The sequence below is a fragment of the Equus caballus genome, chromosome 2 (genome assembly GCF_041296265.1).
Source record: "Equus caballus isolate H_3958 breed thoroughbred chromosome 2, TB-T2T, whole genome shotgun sequence".
Lineage (NCBI taxonomy): Eukaryota > Metazoa > Chordata > Mammalia > Perissodactyla > Equidae > Equus > Equus caballus.
Window position 1 is genome coordinate 7,987,304 of NC_091685.1, and position 21,197 is coordinate 8,008,500.

Sequence of the window (21,197 nt, forward strand, 5' to 3'; positions counted from 1 at the left end):
ATCCTCCTTTGGAGAAAGAGTTGGTGCATTTTTTATTATGGGAGGGATAATGTATCATGTAAGATGGGAACATGATTGCTATCATTTTTATTTGGAAGTTTTAAATATAGTTAAATTGTAAATGAAAGCCAAATTGATGATGAATGATGGTTTGTACTTTGACTCATTAAGCTAGAACTGTTTCCCAGTATCCATTTTCCTGTACAATTCCATATTAAAGTTGACCTAAAGAGGAATTTGTGCAATATTTGGAAGGCATAATTTAAGCAGAAACCATTACTGTGTGAAGGTCATCACGCTTAGATGTGGTAACAGACTGCAGAGAGAACAGTAGGTTCCAAATTGTCCTCACTCTCCTCTGCCATGTGTCCAGCTCTTCTTCCCAATGTCCAGCTCTTCCTCCTAATTGCTGACCCTGTTGACAAACAATGGCCCCAGGGCCACACCAGATGCTTGGCAGCACACTGTCAAGGCAGTTGCTGTCCAGAGGCACAGCTTCCTGTAGACAGTCCCACAAGCCTTTCCACCCCAGTCTTATTGTGGCAGTTGGACAAGGCGGCTTCTTGGATTAACTGGCAACTTCTTCTCTGACTCTCCAACTTCTCTCCTGAACCTTCACTTCCCTACAATTGTGTAAGGTATTCCTATAATAAATCCTTTATCATTTTCCCTCATTGAAGCCTGACTGGTACAAATAGAGAAATCTTGATAGAATTTGAGGCTATTCCTTCTGCTCCTGAGGTCCAGTTATAACCTTGTGCTTCCTGCCTTTAGTTGTTCAACCATTATTTGGATTCTATTTACAAAATAAATTATTTTCTTCCTAAGCTAATTTGAGTTGGTTTTCAGGTATTTGTGATCAAAAGAACTGTAACTAATACCCTATGGCAATGCTAATTATGGATTTTTTTTTTTTTGTATTTCTGCATGCTTGTGAGCAGAGACACAGACTCCCAAACTATCTTTTCAAGGATGTTTATATAGAAAACAGCCTTGAGAGATACAGTGCACCTTCTTATGGTGCAAAGAGTGTGCTTACTGCCCATTATAAAAAACTTGGTTCCCTAAAATCAAGTTCCTTTCCTTTCCTGCTATGAAATCCACTGTGCAGGCATTATTTGGGCCTCTTTGCACTGCCCTGTGGGAACTGGGGCTCATGAAATGATGCAAAAATCATGATATTTTGGGTACTGCTAATGCTATGAATACTAAACTGTTCTTTGTCACTGACCCAAGAGACATGAAATTGTTGCAGGCTAACTTGTCAGCTGGCATGGATGGTGAGATCCTTCGTAGTTCTTAAAAGTAAGGTTATTTTACACTAGTGTAATTTCATATGTACTGCTCATTAGGCTTTTCAAAGAGAACAATGTATACACCAATGATATAGAGTAACATATTAATGAACAAGTAAATGTGTTAGGTTTTGAAGAAATAAATTCAATTTATTATATCATTATATTATAACAATTTCCTTGTAAGCACAGATCTCTTTTATTTCTCATTCATAACAAGAATTTGGTCAGGATGCTTTGGTTGTAGTAACTGAAACGAAACTCTTTCTAATTTATACAAAAAGGATAATTCATTATAAAATTACAAAGGTACCTTACTAAAGCCAACAACAGTTACAAACAGGCCTCAGGGATGGTGGCCAGTAATAGAAATCAAACCTTGCTAACTTAAGCATAAAGGGGAATTTACAACGAGGATACAAAGGTGCCTTACCAAGCCAGGGGTGGCCTTCATGCAGGGCTGGAGCAAGGGAATGGAGCACTGTTAGAAAGTCAGGAATGACATTTTTCCGATCTCTCATCTCTACTTTTCAGTTTGCAAATGCTCCACTGCTCTCTCATTGCAGATTTACTGTTTTTTCTTTCCAAACCACAAGGTGGGACATGGCATCCCACAGCCCCACAGCTCCCCAATTTATGTTTCCTCTTTTCCAGAGACTAGTAAGACCAAAGCTAGACTCTCCATCTCCAACCCCAAATTCCTAGGGAAGTTTTAGGATCTGAACAAAATTAGAGACAACTTTCTTCTCTGGGATAGGCAGTAAGACAGAAGTTGGTAAACAGCAAGAGACAGAGACCAATTAAAATTTTTTTTACTGCTCCTTACAGACCTTGAGCTGAAGTAGCTTATTTAGATTTAGGAGTGGATACAGAGAGATGTTCTCACAACCCATAAGATGTTCTCACAGGCCAACCGGTAGAAATGACCAGGTGCTTGAAAAGAGAGAGGTGTTCTAATCCTTTTTAATATTTCCTCTGGGACAGAAATGATAGGCCTGGGTAATGCTACTATCTCATTTGAGACAAGTTTCTTTCCATTTATTGTAATAGACATGATTTACTTCTTGGGAAGATAAGTACAGGTCGTGGTATGAGTAATTTAAGCACAAAAGGTAATATTATACTTTGTTAATTAATTGTTTTTCCCAAGAGAAAGAAAAAAGGGACTAATTACATGGAGAGTGTTTAGGAGAAAGGGAAAAAAAGGATTAATTATATGGTGAATGTCAAAAATCCCTCAGAACCATGAATAGAAATTTGATCAAGGGTCTCTCAGATTAGAGAGGAGCTCTGATTCACCTAGCTTGAGTCAGGTACCTATGAACACAGCTGCTCACATTTTTATCACAGAGGGCTAAGAGTTGGGGGGCCATTCTGCAAAACAGACATAGAAGAGGGCAAAGAAAAATTCTTTTCTGGGTTCATCACAGTGTTCCAGTTTCTCCTGGAGGAGCAAAATTATATTGCTTACCCAAATCATGACATAACAAGATTTGAATGGTAGGTGATTTATGTATTTAAAACCCAGAAAAGCTGATGGAAGTATTCTGTCCAGCCTGACTCACATTGAAATAAAATTGAAAATGTCAAAAGCATAAGGAAATGCTGTGAATATTTTATTCAAAAATGTGCTGAAGATTTCTTAAAGTATTTCTCCTGTATGTTGAAATCACTTGTATTATATATTATGTCCTTTGATGAGATACAAGGAGTTAAGCTTAATGTTCATATCACTCTAGTTCTTCCTGTAATTTTCTTTCTAGAAATAAGAACAGGCAAGGCAAGTAGGACCACTCCACGGTAAAGAACAGGAAAAGGAATATTAGCATGGACATGTTAAGAGACTCGGAAGCTGGTAATTCAGTTTTAACTTTACATGATTTTAGTGTATACAAAGTTTCAAAAGAAAAGTCATTCAATATTATGCTGAAGGTTTTGTATTTCAACCTCTGCATTTCCTTGTGAAAATACTTCCTTAATGCTGTCATCTTTTTGATTATCATAAAGCGCCATATTCAGTACATTTTCAGGACAGTCTTCTAATGAAATGGTTGACAGGTATGAAAATACTTTTTCCATTAGAGGTTCCCTGAGAAGAGGCATTGGCGAGCTCTTTCTTGCTAGAGAATCATCAGAAAACCAGTCATCAGCTGCTTCTATGCTTTGGCTGTAGTGAGAATCAGATGGTAATGCTGATAAGCCTAAGGTAACACTGCTGCGATTTGTTGCCAAGCTGGACTCTGAGGGGTCACGAGTGACCTTTTTGGTTGTAAGGCAGAATCCATCTTTAGAGTGACCTTTAATTGCTGTAAAAGAAAACCAGATTTACTATGAATATTACATATTCATGAGACAAATCTTAATTATAAGGACAATGTTTCTTTTTAAAATTCAGACTCTTTTTAGGGCTTTGATGGACAGGATGATGCTGTAGTGAAAATTCTGAGTTGCTATCATCATCTGTACAATGCTAAATATGTAACTGGGAATTAGAAATATTTTCATGATAATCAAGAGCAGAAAAGCCTATTCTAAATAAAATCAAACTATATTAACAGGAGAAGATTCTAAACAGGCTAGAAATCTCAGTTCTGGAATGTCTCTTAAAATCAGAAAAGGCGGATAGTTTCTTAACCATTTATAGCTACATAGTGCCTCATTTAAAAAACAAATTTAAAAAATACCTGCCTCCTTAAGTAGGCAGATTACAAAATGTTTGGTTCACAGTGGGAAGGGCCTATGGGTTGGCTTTACACCAATAAAAGTAACAACTAACATTCCTATAGTGCCCTACAATTTACAAAGCAGTTTGGTATACTTCCATATCTCATTCATCCTCTCAATAATTCTTCAAGGTAGTTATTAACACCATTTCACAAAAGAGAAAACTGAGACTTGAGGAAATGACTCATTGCAAATCAGATGCAAAATAGACTTCAGTCTAGATTTTTGTTACTCTAAGTTTCATACTTTTTCCCTTATTTATGCTGCACAGTTAGTACTAGAAAATATCACCTTTATACAATGCCCTAAAATATCTTTTATAATATTTTACATATTAACTTTTGATATTAATGTATAACACTAATTTTTAAAGCTGTTTTAAATATCTTATTACATTTTATATTCAGCATTTCTAAAATTATGTAGGAGGGTAAAGTTTCAAGATATAAGACATAATACGCAGTATCTAAAGGCTTACAAAACACTTATGTCTTTTGACCCTCCGGCATTACTATATGGCAGGGACTGTGACACCTTTGGGTATAAATAAGGGACAAGAATTAAAATTTCACAATTTAAGATATGACATTGCAAGTTTTGTTTTCTAAAGAATATATGCCCATTCATACACTAATAAATTAATATTTTCCTTGAATTTTCATGGTTTTAAAAAAATTTAGATAACATTTAGGATAGCCTCTTGATTCTTTAAGATGTGAATTGCTATAAGTTAATGACAATTTCTTCTAATAAATTGTTGAGAAAAAGTACCTTTTATGGGTGCTGTTTCTTTTCTTCTTTGCTCCTCCTACATAAAAAAATGTTATTTGTATTTTAAAAACTGAATAGTTTTTATATAATTTTAAGAATATTTTTGACATATAGTAATATTTTAACATCATAATAACATTTTGATGGAATCATGGTTTTTTCTATGATATGAATCTATTTCACCAAACAATATTGACAGAAAATTGTTGAGGTATCATCTGAAAAGAATGTGAACTAATTCAAGAAGGTAGTCTCCAGGATAGGGAATGAAAGTGTGAAATAGAGTTCAACAGGATTGTTTCTCTCCATCCTCACTAACTTAGAGGCACTTGGTTAGAACTAGAAAGGGCTAAAAAAGCGATCAGAATTCCTAGACTTATTTATTTCATTAACCAACAACAATAAAAAGTGAATTCTGGCTGAAGGCTTTTATAAAAATGCAACTATTCTTTTGAAGCAAATAAAACATTTGTTTAAACAATACATTCCAGATGCGTTCTAGGAAGTGGGTGGTGTAGTAGTTCTCAAACTTCAGAGCATCAGAATCACCTGGTGTGCTGGATAAAATGCTGATTCTTGGACATAATATCAGACCCAACCAAAACAGAGTCTCTGAGAGTGGGGGTTGGGAGTATGCATTGTAACACACTCTGCAAGTGATTCTGATTCAGGTTTCCCTTAGATCACTAGACAAACAATGGGCTAGTACATAGGGTGTTGGGATGGAGTAGATGAAGATGAGGCTGGAGAGATAATAACATTGTCTCGTGTTGTGTTCTGGGGGAACAATGTTAGTATTCTGTGCTGATCTGCATTGCCCTGTCCCCCAAAAGGCTAACTTAGGATATACATATATATAGGGTATATATACATATATGATATATTCATATACATCGGGTAACACATAGGCACTTTTTTTATAACCAACTTTATTTCTTTGTCACTTTCACCTTTTAATAATATAAATGCAAGTATAAGCTCCTGACTGAATTGCCTGGATTTAGAACCAATTCAATTTGTGACTCCCATATAAATTATATTAGAACACTGCCTCTCAGAATTTAATGTGCCTACGTATTACCTGTGGAGCTTGTTAAAATGCAGATTGTGACTTAGTAGTTTGGGGTGGGGTCTAAGATTCTGCATTTCTAACAGGCTCCCAAGTAATGCTGATATTACTGGTCTGGGAATGACAGAGTAAGGCCCTAGATTGATTAAAATTCTACCCCAAATAAGAGAATGACAAAATAGGTATTCTTATGTATTGCTACATATAAATAGGTAGAATTTTTCTGGAGGGCAATTTGACAAATCACTTCTAGAAATTTATTATCAAGTACATAATTTTGAGTTTACCAGAATGTTCATCACACATTGTTTAGCATTTTTAAAACCTGCAATTTAAAATTCTAAGAGTAAAGAAATAGTTAAATGTATGATGCTATATAGATATTAATACAACGAATATTCTTTCAACCATTAAAAATGATGTTATAGTATCAGAAGTAAGTAATGACTCAAAAATTGATGGGGACATATCAAAAAGACAGAGAAATAATCTTGAAGGGGTGCCCACTGGTAAAATTTGGGAAACTTTGAGCATCAAAGTAATGAGAGTAATGGGTTATAATCTGCTGAATAAAATAGAAATCCGTGAGTTTATACTGATAAAAAAATAAATAAAATAAGGAAGAAGGGAGCTCCTTCCTTACAGCAGAAAGCCAAATGACTAATATGGATAGGAGTGGCGGAATTGAAAAATCATCATTTTGCTACGGTTTTGTAAAGATTGGCTCATGCAAGAAAAATTTATATAGCTGGTAAGTAGAGTTTGATGAAGAGAAGGATATTTACATTGTTTCAAAGTGTCACCACACAAATTGTTTATTAATTGCCAGGGTAAAAATAGGAATAATACAGTGAGGAAAAATAGACATCATCTTGATCAGTGATCAACTAAAATCACTAATGAAGAGCAGATGAACACTGTGTGCCTTCAGATGTGATAAGGTGAATCTGATCACAAGAAAAGCCAAAACCAGGAACAGTCTATGATCTATAACATAACTGGTGTGTATTCTTCAAAAATGTCAATTCATGAAAGACGAAGAAAGGAAATTTTAAAATATTTTGAATGGAATAATGATAAAAACAAAACAAAAATTTGAAGGATGAGGCAAAAGCAGTGCTTAGAAGGAAATTTGAATATTAAATGTTTATATTGTACAAGAAGAAAGGTCTAAGAATAATAAAATTGAAAACTCCTAGGAAGACTGATTTAGGAAAAGAGAAATATAATCAGGAATAAAAAGAGTGACATCTCTAGGGGCTGGCCTGGTGGCACAGCAGTTAAGTTAGCATGTTCTGCTTTGGCAGCCTGGGGTTCACCAGTTCAGATCCCAGGCATGGACCTATGCACTCCTGTTAAACCATGCTGTGGCAGGCATCCCACATATAAAGTAGAGGAAGATGGGCTTGGATGTTAGCTCAGGGTCAGTCTTCCTCAGCAAAAAGAGGAGGATTGGCAGCAGATGTTAGCTCAGGGCTAATCTTCCTCAAAGAAAAAAAAAGAGTGCCATCTGTAAAGATTCTATAGATATTAGAAGGATAATAAGAGGATATTATAAAAACCTTATGCCAATAAATTCAACAACTTAGATAAAAAAGACAAATTCATTGAAAAACACAAATTTCTAAAACATATAAAATGAATGAGATAAAGGAAAATCTAGAATCCTTAAATTATACAGCTGATATTATGGTAGACAAATCATTAATTTAGAGGACAGAAATATAGAAATATTTCAGATGGAGGAGAGAGAACTAAGACTAAAAAGAAATGAAGAAATTCTCTGAGAAATATCCTACTCAGTTAGGAAATGCGACATAAGGATTACAGGGATTCTAGAGGGAGAAGGGAGGGAGAAGGAGCAGAGAGCTTGTTCAAAGAAATAATAACTTAGAACTTCCCAAACCTGGGGAAAGAGCTGGAATTACATGTAAAGTTAATAGAACTCCTAATTACATCAATGTAAAAATACCTTCTCCAAGGCATATAGTAGTAAAACTGGCAAAAAACAATGAGAAGGAAAAAATAAGGGCAGCAAGGCAGAAGGAAATAAGCTACAAAGGAACTCCTACCAGGTTTCCAGTGAATTTCTTGGCAGAAAACTTACAGGCTAGGAGAGAGTGGAATGATATATTCAAATTTCTTAAAGACAAAAATTATCAGCAAAGAATACTCTATCCAGTGGAACTATACTTCAGAAATGATGGAGAAATAAAACTTTCCCAGATAAACAAAAGTTGAGGGAGTTCATCACCACAAGACCACCCCCCCCAACCAAAGAAATGATCAAGAAGACCCTCACACCTGAAAAAAAGAAAGGATTTACAAAGCCTTGAGCAAGGAGATAAATAGATAGACAAAAATCAGAAAATTGCAGCTCTCTATCAGAACAGGTTAGCAAATACTTAGTTATAACATTAAAGGTAAAGGGAAAGAAAGCATGAAAAATAACTATAATCACTATTTTAATCACAAACTCACAACACAAAATGGAATAAGTTGTGACAACAATAACTTAGATGGGGAAGAGGAAAGGGATGGAACCTGCTTAGACTAAGATAAGAGGCTATCAGAAAATGGACTATCTCATCTACAAGATCTTTTATACAAACTTCACGGTAACCACTAAACAAAAAATCAGAACAAACAGACAAATGATAAACAAAGAGAAAACTGAGAAAACCATCATAGAGAAACATCAAACTGAACTGGCAGTTGGAAATACACATGATGAGAAACAAGGGAAATACAGAATAACCAGAAAACTAGTGATACAATAGCAGTCTTAAGCCCTCATATATCAATAATCACTCTAAATGTAAATGGATTGAATTCTCCAATCAAAAGACATGAAGTGGCTGGATAGATTAAAAAACAAGACCCCACAATGTGCTGCCTCCAGGAAACACATCTCAGCTCTAAATACAAACACGGACTCAGAGTGAAGGGATGGAAGATGATACTCCAGCTAATGGCAAACAAAAGAAAGCAGATGTTGCCATACTTATATCAGACAAAGCATACTTCAAGATAAAAAAGGCAATGAGAGACAAAGAGGGCAGTATATAATGATCAAAGAGACGCTCCACCAGGAGGACATAACAATTATAAATATATATGCACCTAACACAGGAGCCCCAAAGTACATAAAGCATCTATTAACAGACCTAAAAGGAGAAATTAACAGCAACTCAATAATAGTAGGGGACCTCAATACCCCACTTAAGTCAAGGGATAGATCATCTATACAGGAAGTCAACAAGGAAATAGTGGACCTAATTGAAAAACTAGACCAGATGGAGTTAATGGATATATCTAGAACACTCCATCCCAAATCAGCAGAATACACATTCTCCTCAAGTGCACATAGAATATTCTCAAAGATAGACCATATGTTGGGAAACAAGGCCTCAACATATTTAAGACGATTGAAATCATATCAAGCACCTTTTCTGACCATAATGCTTTTACAATCATAATTAAACTACAAGAAAAAAGCTGGGAAAGTGAGAAAGATGTGGAGACTAAACAACATGCTACTGAACAACCAATGGATCAATGTAGAAATTAAAGAAGAAATCAAAAACTATTTGGAGACAAATGAAAATGAAAATACACCATACCAACTCACACGGGATGCAGCAAAAGTGGTCCTAAGAGGGAAATTCATAGCAATACAGGCCCACTTGAATAAACAAGAAAAATCTAAATAAGTAATCTTAAGCAACACCTAACAAAACTAGAAAAAGAAGAACAAACAAAGCCCAAAGTCAGTAGAAGGAGGGAAATAATAAAAATTAGAGCAGAAATAAATGAAATAGAAACCAAAGAGCAGTAGAAAGGATCAATGAAACTAAGAGCTGGTGCTTCGAGAAGATAAACAAAATTGACAAACCCTTAGCCAGATTCACTAAGAAAAAAAGAAAATAAACTCAAATAGATAAAATTAGAAATGAAAGAGGAGAAATTACAACAGATACCACAGAAATACAAAGGATTATAAGAGAATACTATGAAAAACTATATGCCAACAAATTGGACAATCTAGAAGAAATAGATAAATTCTTAGACTCTTACAAACTCCCAAAACTGAATGAAGAAGAAATAGATAATCTGAATAGACCAATCACAAGTAAAGAGATTGGAACCATAATCAAAAACCTTCCCAAAAATAAAAGTCCACAACAAGAAAAATTCTACCAAACATTCAAAGAGGATTTAATACCTATCCCTCTCAAACTACTCTAAAAATTTGCAGAAGACTTCCTAACACATTTCACGAGAGCAACATCACCATGATCCTAAAGCTAGACAGGGAAAACACAAAGAAGGAAAGTTACAGGCCAATATCACTGATGAACAAAACGCAAAACCCTCAACAAAATATTGGCAAACTGAATACAGCAATACATTAAAAGGGTAATACACCATGATCAAGTGGGACTTATACCAGGGATGCAGGGATGATAAAACATCTGCAAATCAATCACTGTGGTACACCACATTAACACAATGAGGAATAAAAACCATATGATCATCTCAATAGATGCAGAGAAAGCATTTGACAAGATCCAACCTCCATTTATGATAAAAACTCTCAGTAAAATGGGTACAGAAAGAAAGTATCTCAACGTAATAAGGCCATACATGACAAACCCACAGCCAACATCATACTCAATGGGCAAAAACTGAAAGTCATCCCTCTGAGAACAGGAACAAGACAAGGGTGCCCACTCTCCCCATTCTTATTCAACAAAGTACTGGAGGTTTTGGTCAGAGCAATTAGGCAAGAAAAAGAAATAAAAGGAATCCAAATAGGTAGTGAAGAACTGAAACACTCGCTGTTTGCAGATGACATATTCTTATATATAGAAAACCCTAAAGAATTCATTGGAAAACTATTAGAAATAATCAACAGCTATAGCAAAGATGCAGGGTACAAAATCAACTTACAAAAATCAGTTGCATTTCTTACACTAATAATGAACTAACAGAAAGAGAACTCAAGAATACAATCCCATTTACAACTGCAACAAAAAGAATAAAATATCTTGGAATAAATTTAACCAAAGAGGTGAAAGACCTATACAATGAAAACTATAAAACGTTATTGAAAGAAATCGATGATTACACAAAGAAATGGAATGATATTCTATGCACATGGATTAGAAGAATAAACATAGGTAAAATGTTCATACTACCTAAAGAAATCTACAGATTAAATGCAATCCCAATCAGAATCCCAATGATATTCTTCACGGAAATAGAATAAAGAATGCTAAAATTCATATGGGGCAACAAAAGACCCCAAATAGCTAAAGCAATATTGAGAAAAAAGAACAAAGCTGAAGGCATCAGAATCCCGCACTTCAAAATATACTACAAAGCTATGGTAATCAAAACAGCATGGTACTGGTACAAAAACAGGTGCACAGATCAATGAAACAGAAGTGAAAGCCCAGAAATAAAACCACACATCTACGGACGGCTAATCTTCCACAAAGGAGCCAACAACATACCATGGCAAAAGGAAAGTCTCTTCAATAAATGGTGCTGTGTCTCTTCAAAAAATTACTAAATATGATTTCAGTCATCTTAAATATGTTGAGGCTTGCCTTGTTCCCCAACATATGGTCTATCTTTGAGAATATTCTATGTGCACTTGAGGAGAATGTGTATTCTGCTGATTTGGGATGGAGTGTTCTAGATATATCTATTAACTCCATCTGGTCTAGTTTTTCAATTAGTTCCACTATTTCCTTGTTGACTTCCTGTATAGAAAAAGAATGAAAGTAGACAATTATATTTTTCCATACACAAAAATTAACTCAAAATGGATCAAAGACTTGAGGGTAAGAGATGAAACTGTAAAGCTCCTAGAAGAACATATAGACGGTATGCTCTTTGACGTCAGCCTTAGAAACATCTATTCGAATACCATCTCTACTTGGGCAAGGGAAACAAAAGAAAAAAATTAACAAATATGACTTCATCAGACTAAAGAGCTCTGCAAGGCAAAGGAAACCAGGAACAAAACAAAAGGACAACACACCAACTGGGAGAAAATATTTGCAAATCATATATCTGACAATGGGTTAATCTCCATAATATATAAAGACCTCACACAACTCACCAAAAAAAAATCCAAACAACTTAATCAAAAAATGAGCAGAGGATGGGGCTGGCCCCCTGGCCGAGCTGTTAAGTTCACGCGCTCTGCTGCATGCGGCCCAGTGTTTCGTTGGTTCGAATCCTGGGCACGGACATGACACTGCTCATCAGACCACGCTGAGGCAGTGTCCCACATGCCACAACTAGAAGGACCCACAACAAAGAATATACAACTATGTACCGGGGGGCTTTGGGGAGAAAAAGGAAAAAATAAAATAAAATAAAATCTTTAAAAAAAAAAAAATGAGCAGAGGATACGAACAGACATTTTTCCAAAGAAGATGTACAGATGGCCAACAGGTACATGAAAAGATGTTCAACGTCACTAATCATTAGGGAAATGCAAATCAAAACTACAATGAGATATCATCTTACACCCATTAGAATGGTTATAATGACCAAGACAAAAAATAACAAATGTTGTAGAAGTTGTTGAGAAAAGGGAACCCTCATCCACTGCTGGTGGGAATGCAAACTGGTGCAGCCACTATGGAAAACAGTGTGGAGATTTCTCAAAAAATTCAAAATAGAAATACCATATGACCCAGCTATCCCACTACTGGGTACTTACCCAAAGAACTTGAAATCAACAATTCAAAGAGACTTATGCACCCCTATGTCCACTGCAGCATTATTCACAATAGCCAAGACTTGGAAGCAACCCAAGTGCCCATTGACTGATGAATGGGTAAAGAAGATGTGGTATATATATATATACAATGGAATACTGCTCAGCCATAAAAAAAGACAAAATCATCCCATTTGCAACAACATGGATGGACCTTGAGGGTATTATGTTAAGCAAAATAAGCCAGAAAGAGAAAGACAAACACCGCATGATTATACTCATATGTGGAAGATGAACTAACACGTGGACAAAGAGAACAGATTAGTATTTACCAGAGGGTGGGTGGGGGGCCATAGGAGGTAATGGGCACACATATGTGTTGACTGACTAATGATAAAGTACAACTGAAATTTTACAATGTTATAAACTATTATGATCTCAATAAAAGAATAATTTTTAAAAATTGCAAAAGTAATCCAATGGAAGAAGGATTGCCTTTTCAGTCAATAGTGCTGGAACAATTAGACATTAGCAGCCCAAAAAATCAACTGGGATCTAAACTTCACACCCTACACAAAAATTAACTAAAAATAGATGAAAGATAGAAATATAAAATGTAAAACTATAATAGGCAAAACAATCTTGAAAAAGAAGAACAAAGTTGGAACACTTTCTGATAAAATTTACTACAAAGCCACAGTAATTAAGACAGAGTGGTACTGGTATAAGGGTAGATATACAGATCAATGGAATCGAACTGAGATTCCAGAAATAAATACTCACATTTACAGTCAATTGATTTTCGACAAGAGTGCCAAGACAATTCAACGAGAAAAGAATAATCTTTTCAACAAATGGTATTGGGACAACTAGATATCTACACGCAAATGAATGAAGTTGGACCAATACCTCACACGGTGTACAAAAACTAACTCAAAATGGATCAAACACTTAAATACAAGAGCTAAAACTCTTAGAAGAAAACATAGGCATAAATCTTTACAATCTTAGATTAGGGAATGGTTTTAGATATGACACCAAAAGCGCAAGCAACAAAAGAAAAAAATGGATAAATGAACTCATGAAAATTAAAAACTTTGGTTCTTCAGACACCACTGTAAGAAAGTGAGAAGACAACCTATGAGAGGGGAGAAAATTTTTACACATCATATGTGTGATATGGGACTTGTGTCTGGAATATATAAAGAAGTCTTAAAACCAAATGGACAAAGGCTCTGTATAGACCTTTCTCCAAAGAAGATATATAAATATCCAATAAGCACATGAAATGATTCTCAACATCATTAGTCTTTGAAATGCCAATCAAAATCACAATGAGATACCACTTGATGTCCACTAGGGTAAATACAAGAAAAAAGAAAGATAACAAGTGTTAACAAAAGTGTGAAAAATTGGAACCTTCATACACTGCCTGTAGGGATATAAGATGGTGCAGGCACTTTGGAAAATAGTCTGGCAGTTCTTCAAAAGTCAAACATAGAGTTACCATATGACCCAGCATTTCCATTCCTAGGTATATACCCAAGAGAAATGAAAACATATGTCCACACAAAAACTTGTACACAAATGTTCATAGCAGCATTATTCATAAAAATCAAAATGTGGAAACAACCCAAATATCCTCCAATAGATAAATGGATACACAAAATGTGATCAATCCATTCAATGGAATATTATTCAGCCATGAAAAAGAACGAATACTGATATATGCAAAAACATGGGTGAACCTTGAAAACATTAGGCTAAATGAAACAAGCCAGATACAAAAGACCATATATTGTATGCTTCTATTTATAAGAAATTTCCGGAATAGGCAAATCTATAGATCAGTGGTTGTCTAGGCCTAGGAGGGTTGGGGGAATATGGAGGGGTGGTGATTGCTAAGGATATGGTATTTCTTTTTGAGGTGATAAAAATGTTCTAAATTGATTGTGAAGATGGTTATACAATTCTGTGAACATCTAAAAACCACTGAATTATACACTTCAAATAGACAAATTGTATGCTGTGTGAACTAACTCCCAATAAAGCTGTTATATATAAAACAAAACAATCCTAAAACTGTAAAACTTTTAGAAGAGGACATAGAAGTGAATCCTTATGACCTAGATTTATGCTAAGAGTTCTTGGACAAGATGCTAAAAGCACAATCCAAAATGAAAAAATAGATAAATTGGAATTTATTGAAATTAAAAACTTATGCTTTGCAAAATTCTCGGTTAAGAGAATGAAAATACGTCACCAAATGAGAGAAAATACTTGTAAATGATATATCTGACAAAAAAAGACTCATATCCAGAATATACAAAGAACTCTCTAAATTCAACAGTAAGAAAATAATCCAAGTAGAAAATGCACAAAATACTTGGACACTTCACCAAAGAAGATATATGGATGGCAAATAAAAATATAAAAAGCTATTCAACATCACTATCCATTAAAGAAATGCAAATTAAAATCACTACACATATTTTAGAATGGATAAAATAAAAAATGCTGATCACACCAAATGATGGTGAGGAGATGGAAAACGTGGTCCTCTTACACATTACTGGTGGGTCATGAAAAATTAAAGAATTTTTTGTTCATCAGAACACATCATAGAAATAGTGAAAAGAAATTCCACAAAATGGATGAAGATATTAAAATTAACATAACTGACAAAGAATTAGGTATTCGGAACAAACAACTCTTTTAAAGTTTTATAATAAAAAGATACACTAATAGAAAAAGAGGTAAAAGCTTTGAACAAATATTTTACATAAGAGAAAACCATAATGGCTGATGAACTTTAGAAAAGACAATGATCTCATTTTTTAGCAGGAAAATACAAATTAAAACTGTAGTGAGATATCAAGAGAATGAGAAGACAAGCTGAGTGAAAATGTTTGCAAAAGACATACGTGATAAAAGACTGTTATTAAATATATACAAAGAACTCTTAAAACTCAACAATAAGAAAACAAACAACCCAAATTAAAAAATGCACACAAGATACAGACAGACACCTCACCAAAGAAGATAATACAGATGGCAAGTAAACACATGAAAAGATGTTCAACATCGTATGTCATTAGGGAAATGTAAATTAAAACAACATAATACCACTACACACCTAACATATTGATGAAAACCAAAACACTGACAACACCAAATGCTGGTGAGGATGTGGAGCAACAGGAGCTCTCACTCACGGCTGGTGGGAACGCAAAATGGTACAGGCACCTGGGCGAACAGTTTGGCAGTTTCTTACAAAACCAAACACCTCTCACTATTTGATCCAGTGATCATGCTGTTAGGTATTTACCCAAATGAACTGAAAACATACGTCCACACAAACACCTGCATGTGGATGTTTGTAGCACCTTTCTTCATAAATGCCCAAACTTGGAAGCAACCAAGATGTCCTTCAGTAAGTGAATGGATAAATACATTGAGATATACAATGAAACAGTATTCAGTGCTAAAAAGAAGAGCGCAGTCAAGCCTTGAAAATATAGGGAGAATTTAAAATGCATATTACTAGGTGAAAGAAGCCAATTGTGAAAAAGCTACATACTGCATGATTCCAAATATATGACATTCTAGAAAACGCAGAACTACGGAAACAATAAAACAATCATTAGCTGCCAGAGGTTGGGGGTGGGGGAGAGAGGGATGAACAGGCAGAGAACAAGATTTTTAGGGTAGTGAAACTATTCTGTATGATACTAAAATGGTAGATACATCTCTCTCTCTTTCTCTCTCTCTCTTTCTATCTCTCTCTCTATTTCACCCTCCCCTCTCTCTGTTCTCTTTCTTTCTCTCTATTTGCCAAACCAGTAGACTGTATGACACCAAGAGTGAATCCCAATGTAAACTATGGACTTTGGGTGATGGTGTGTCAATGTAGGTTCATCAATGGTAACAAATGTACCACTCTGGTGCAGGATGTTGATAGTGGGAGAGGCTGCACACATGTGGGGGTAAGAGGTATATGAGAACTCTGTATTTTCAACTCAGTTTTGCTGTGAACCTAAAACTGCTTGAATAAATAGTCTATTAAGAAAAATCTACCATGAGATACCACTACTGCATCCTTCGAATTGTCAAAAATTTAGGAGCCTAAAAATATCAATATTTGTTGAAGGTATTGAGGAATTCTAGCACTTAATGCATGCCTTGGGGGAATGTATATTGATACAGCCTCTTTGGGAAACAATTTGAAATTATCTAATAATATTAAATGCACACACTCCATGAATCAGCAATTCCACTGTTAGGTATATTCCGAATAGAAATTTCCTTAAATAAAAACAACTGAAAACAACCCAAATGTCCATAACATAAAATGTAATATATTCATACAGTGGAATCCCATATAACAATAAAAATAATGGACTATGGGTACATGCACCAACCTGGATGAAACTCAGAAATGTAAAATTGTACGAAAAGGGAAGAAGATATTAGACATGAAGTTCAAAAACATATAAATTTAATAATACATTGTTTAAGGATCTATGTCATTTGTGGTAAAACCATAAAGAAAAGCAAGGAAATGTGCAATTACAGGATAGTTTGGGTCCTTCAGTGAAGGATCGGGGTGCAGAGTGTAAGAGACAGATGAAGACTCAGGACACCTCAAAGGTACTGGTAATATTCTATTTCTTATTCTGGGTGGTAGGTATAAAAAATTCAATTTATTATTCCTTAAACTATACGTGTGTATTATTTTGTATATACGGTGTATTTCACAATAACAGCTTTTATAGAAACCAAGCTCTAGTTCCATATTATATTAAACCATAAAATTGTTATAATTTTCATCCTCTTGCCTGCCTGTCTGTAGTAGGAGAGGAAGAGGCAGAAATTGAGATGAGAAAAAGAGGGATAATATGAAAAAGAATTCTTTTGTACTGAAATTGATTGTGGCTGAGGTCAGCACTACCTTATTCTTTTTATACTATGGTTTCATACTATGTTTTATGCTATCTTTTCTTCTGAATTAGGTTCCTATCACTGACTATCAAGAGTCCTGAGTAATATTTTGTGTTTACTTATAAATTATTTCTCTCTCCCACTAGACTATAAATCTCATGAGAGCAGGGGACTCTTGATTCACTTGTTCATTACCAAATTTCCACTTGCTTAGAACAGGGCCTGGCACGTAAGCACTTGCTACATATTTGTTGAGTGAATAATAAACAACTTAACTAAAATTTAGTACTTCTATATATGTACTTCTTGCACCACAGCACTCATGACATTTTTGTAATTGTCTATTTGTGTGTATCTGCCATAAGATATGAAGACATCGTTATATCAATAGTACCCAACAAAATGCCTAGCATAGTGAAGGGTACTCAGTAAATTCGGTTAATATTAAATGCATACATAGAAACCATTTTTTTCTCTGCAATGCAATCTCTATTTCAAATTATCCTTCATTTGAAAGTTGGAGCTAATAATCTTTAGAACTAATTTGATCATTAAACCTGACTGCCTAAAACCCTCCAGTAATCATAGAAGCATACTTGTATGGTGCTCACTATGTGGCCAGGCACTATTCTGAGTGCTTTTTACGCACTAATTCATTTACTCTGGGTAACAATTCAATGGTGATGAAATCATCCTCATTTTGCAGTTGAGCAAACAGACACAGAGAAGCTATGGAACTTGCCCGAGATTACACAGCTAGTAAGGGTAGAGCCAGGACTCTAACCTGTGTGATCTGGCTCTGCCGTCCACGCTCTTGACCATAATCCCTGAATGCCTCCCGTGCACATGTAAAGCCTGTGGGGTAAAATCCACAATCCTCAGGCTGCAAAGGAGGCCCCTCATGATCTCATCACCAGGATCTTTGTCCACCACTCCTTCTATGAACCCTAAGTGCCAAACATTATAACACTCCTACTGAACATATTAGTTCCTTTTACAGCTGCAAGCCTTTGAACATAGAACGTCCTTTGTCCTCCATCCTCCTGGCAAACTTCTATTCATTTCTCAAAACACAGCTAAAAATGTCTTCTCTGTGAAGCTTTCCTCAATTTATGCTCACTTGTCTGCATTTCTTCACTTTTGTGGCTCCTATCACATTATGTTGTAATTTTTCATTTATAGGTTTTTCTTCACTAGTAACTTTGGGCTCATCTAGGTCTGGACTCATAACTTATTTGTGTAGCCTCAGTGCCAAGCTAGTGTTGCCATAGTTAAGGCACTCAAAAAATGTTTGTTAAACAAGTGAACACTGGATTCAACTTGAGTTCAATGTTCAAGATGTATAAATGAAACTTTGACATCCCATCTATTTATCTGTTAATGCTGTAGGACCACTGAAGTATTTGTTTAGCTATATCATAGTTTTAAATTTCCACTGGTCCCTCCTTTGTTTTACTTTTTCCATATAACCCTGTTTTGACATCATGCAATTGAAGTTGACTATGTGTCTACCTTTCCCACTTGTACTATTCTGGTACCGCGAGTTTAGGGTTCGTATCTTACTATCCTCAATAGCGGGTGCCCCAAGCTTGGAATATAATGAAGCCTTACTAAATCCTTGTTAAATTGTATTTAATTTTAATTAGTTGGTTTGGATAGGTTATTTGATTATCTGAGTATCTTCTTATCTCCAAATCTCTTTCCTCTGATAGGCCTGGCAATTTGGCTTTGTTTTTCTTGTGACGTTTATTTTAATCCCTATAACAATTCCAATATGGGGAATGCAGCTTCTCAGGCTAGAGATATAGAGAAGCAACTGTAGAAAGAAGGAGATATTTTCATTTAGTTTTTCAGTTTTCTATAATATAAGCTCTTTGGGTAGTTTAAATTTAGCTCCATGTTATTATCCCTCAAATTGATAAATAACAGTGGATACCTTGTCTTTCAAATTTAAAGATAACAATCCTAAGGACATGGTGTCAGAAGAAATTACTTGAAAATATTGCTATAAATTATTACACTCTACCTGGGATTGGAATCTTCCAGTATGAAAATTTCGAGAAATGAAAACACACTGAGACTGACATTTACTCTTCGCCTTTGACGGTCGTTGCCTGCATCTCTCATCAGTTGCTTTAAATTGGGAATTTTGAAATATTTCTCTGAAACATATTTTACAGACAATATTATTAAACAGGAATTATATTATAAACCAATGAAAATTATTCTGTTCCCAATAGTTATAAAAGTTTAAAAATAAGCATAAATATACTACTACATATTTATTTTTAAAAGCACAAGTCAATTCATATATTCCCTTCTCGTATGTTATTGATTTCATTACACCTATTTTATTTATAGAATGTAAATTAAGCTACTTTCATGCAGGGTTAGTATTTCCAGTTTGAAGACTGACCACACGTTTTTGATATCCTTTTTTCTGGTTGTGAGATAATCAATCAACTTTTAATATAAATCAGTCTTTTCATAAATTTGGCTTTAATAGCAAAGGAAATTAAATGAAATGAAACTCATTGGTCAATTTTACATTTAATAATATCTCTGGCAAAAGTAAATGGAGGGAAACTGAATTGAACTAACGAGTTACAAGGGAAGAGAACCTGTGATCTTCATCCATGTGACCACAAACAATTTTGAAAGAGGGTTAAAAATAACGAAGCAGCAAGTAAAACCCCAGCTGACCAAAGATAGATAGTTAAATAAAAGGGAAGGTAGCTTCTAACAGTCATTCTAAACTTAACGATTTAAAAAATAATGCTGATTGCCATTTCTTCTTTCAAAGGTACTATAAAATTTCCAAATTTATTCAAGAGATCATGTTATGTTACTTAATGAGGTATTAACAGTTAGGACTCATTCATTCAGTGAATTCAATTTGCTTAACAAATATTTATTGAGTATTTACTATGTGCCAGGCATTATGCTGGGAGTTGTATATAGTTGCAGGGGAGAAAAAGCACAGTCACTATCCTTATGGAACTATCATTGCTCTCATGGAGTGCAAATACTAGTAAAGAAGACAGACATTAATAAAATAATCACAAGAAAATGAAAAATTACAACCATGGAAAGTGTTATCAAGGAAAGCTGCCTGGTACTGTGTGAGTATAAAACAAATGTATATATATTAACCTAGTTAAGAGGTCAGGGAATGCTATTCTGAGGAAGAATGATTGAATTGGACATCTGAAGAAATAGTAGTAGCTATTAGGTAGAGTGTGGTGGAGGAGGGAGATGAAGGAGTAAGAATATTCTAGTCAGATAGAATATCAAGAACAAAGACCTAGTGGCCAGGTTAGGACAGTGTAGCAGAAGCAAGGGGGAAAGTGGGAGAGGAAATTGGAGAGTACACATAGGCAGACAACATAGGGCCTTAAAAGTCATGTTGTTTTGCCTTTTTCCTAAAAGCAATGGAAAGTCCTTTATAATATAGTCGGGATGGTGGATGGGTGGAGTGACTTGATCGGATTTGCATTTGGAAAACGTGTGGGAGGTGTGGAGAGGAGATTAAATGAGGACCATAGTGAAGGTAGAGGGTCAGTTATAAGTTCTACTGCAGTGGTCTGTGTGGAGGGTAATGATAACTTGGATAAGGTGATGGCAGTGGTAATGGAGAGAAATGGATGATTCGAGTGAT

General features: G+C 35.0%; 1 protein-coding gene across 4 annotated transcripts in view; it reads right to left on the bottom strand.

Moving 5' to 3' along the window:
• Nucleotides 1-1,417: 1,417 nt before the first annotated feature.
• Nucleotides 1,418-21,197, bottom strand: part of C2H1orf185 (chromosome 2 C1orf185 homolog) — a 31,007-nt gene continuing 11,227 nt past the window's right edge. For 3 of the 4 annotated variants that reach the window (XM_023630153.2, XM_023630150.2, XM_023630159.2), the window contains exons 3-5: nucleotides 19,566-19,701; nucleotides 4,791-4,827; nucleotides 1,418-3,601 (exon numbers count right to left, since the gene is read on the bottom strand). In XM_023630153.2, coding sequence (XP_023485921.1) covers nucleotides 3,207-3,601; nucleotides 4,791-4,827; nucleotides 19,566-19,701 — 568 coding nt within the window. In that variant the 3' untranslated portion in view covers nucleotides 1,418-3,206. The remainder of the gene's footprint in view (nucleotides 3,602-4,790; nucleotides 4,828-19,565; nucleotides 19,702-21,197) is intronic. The other variant, XM_070260013.1, reaches the window with a different exon arrangement.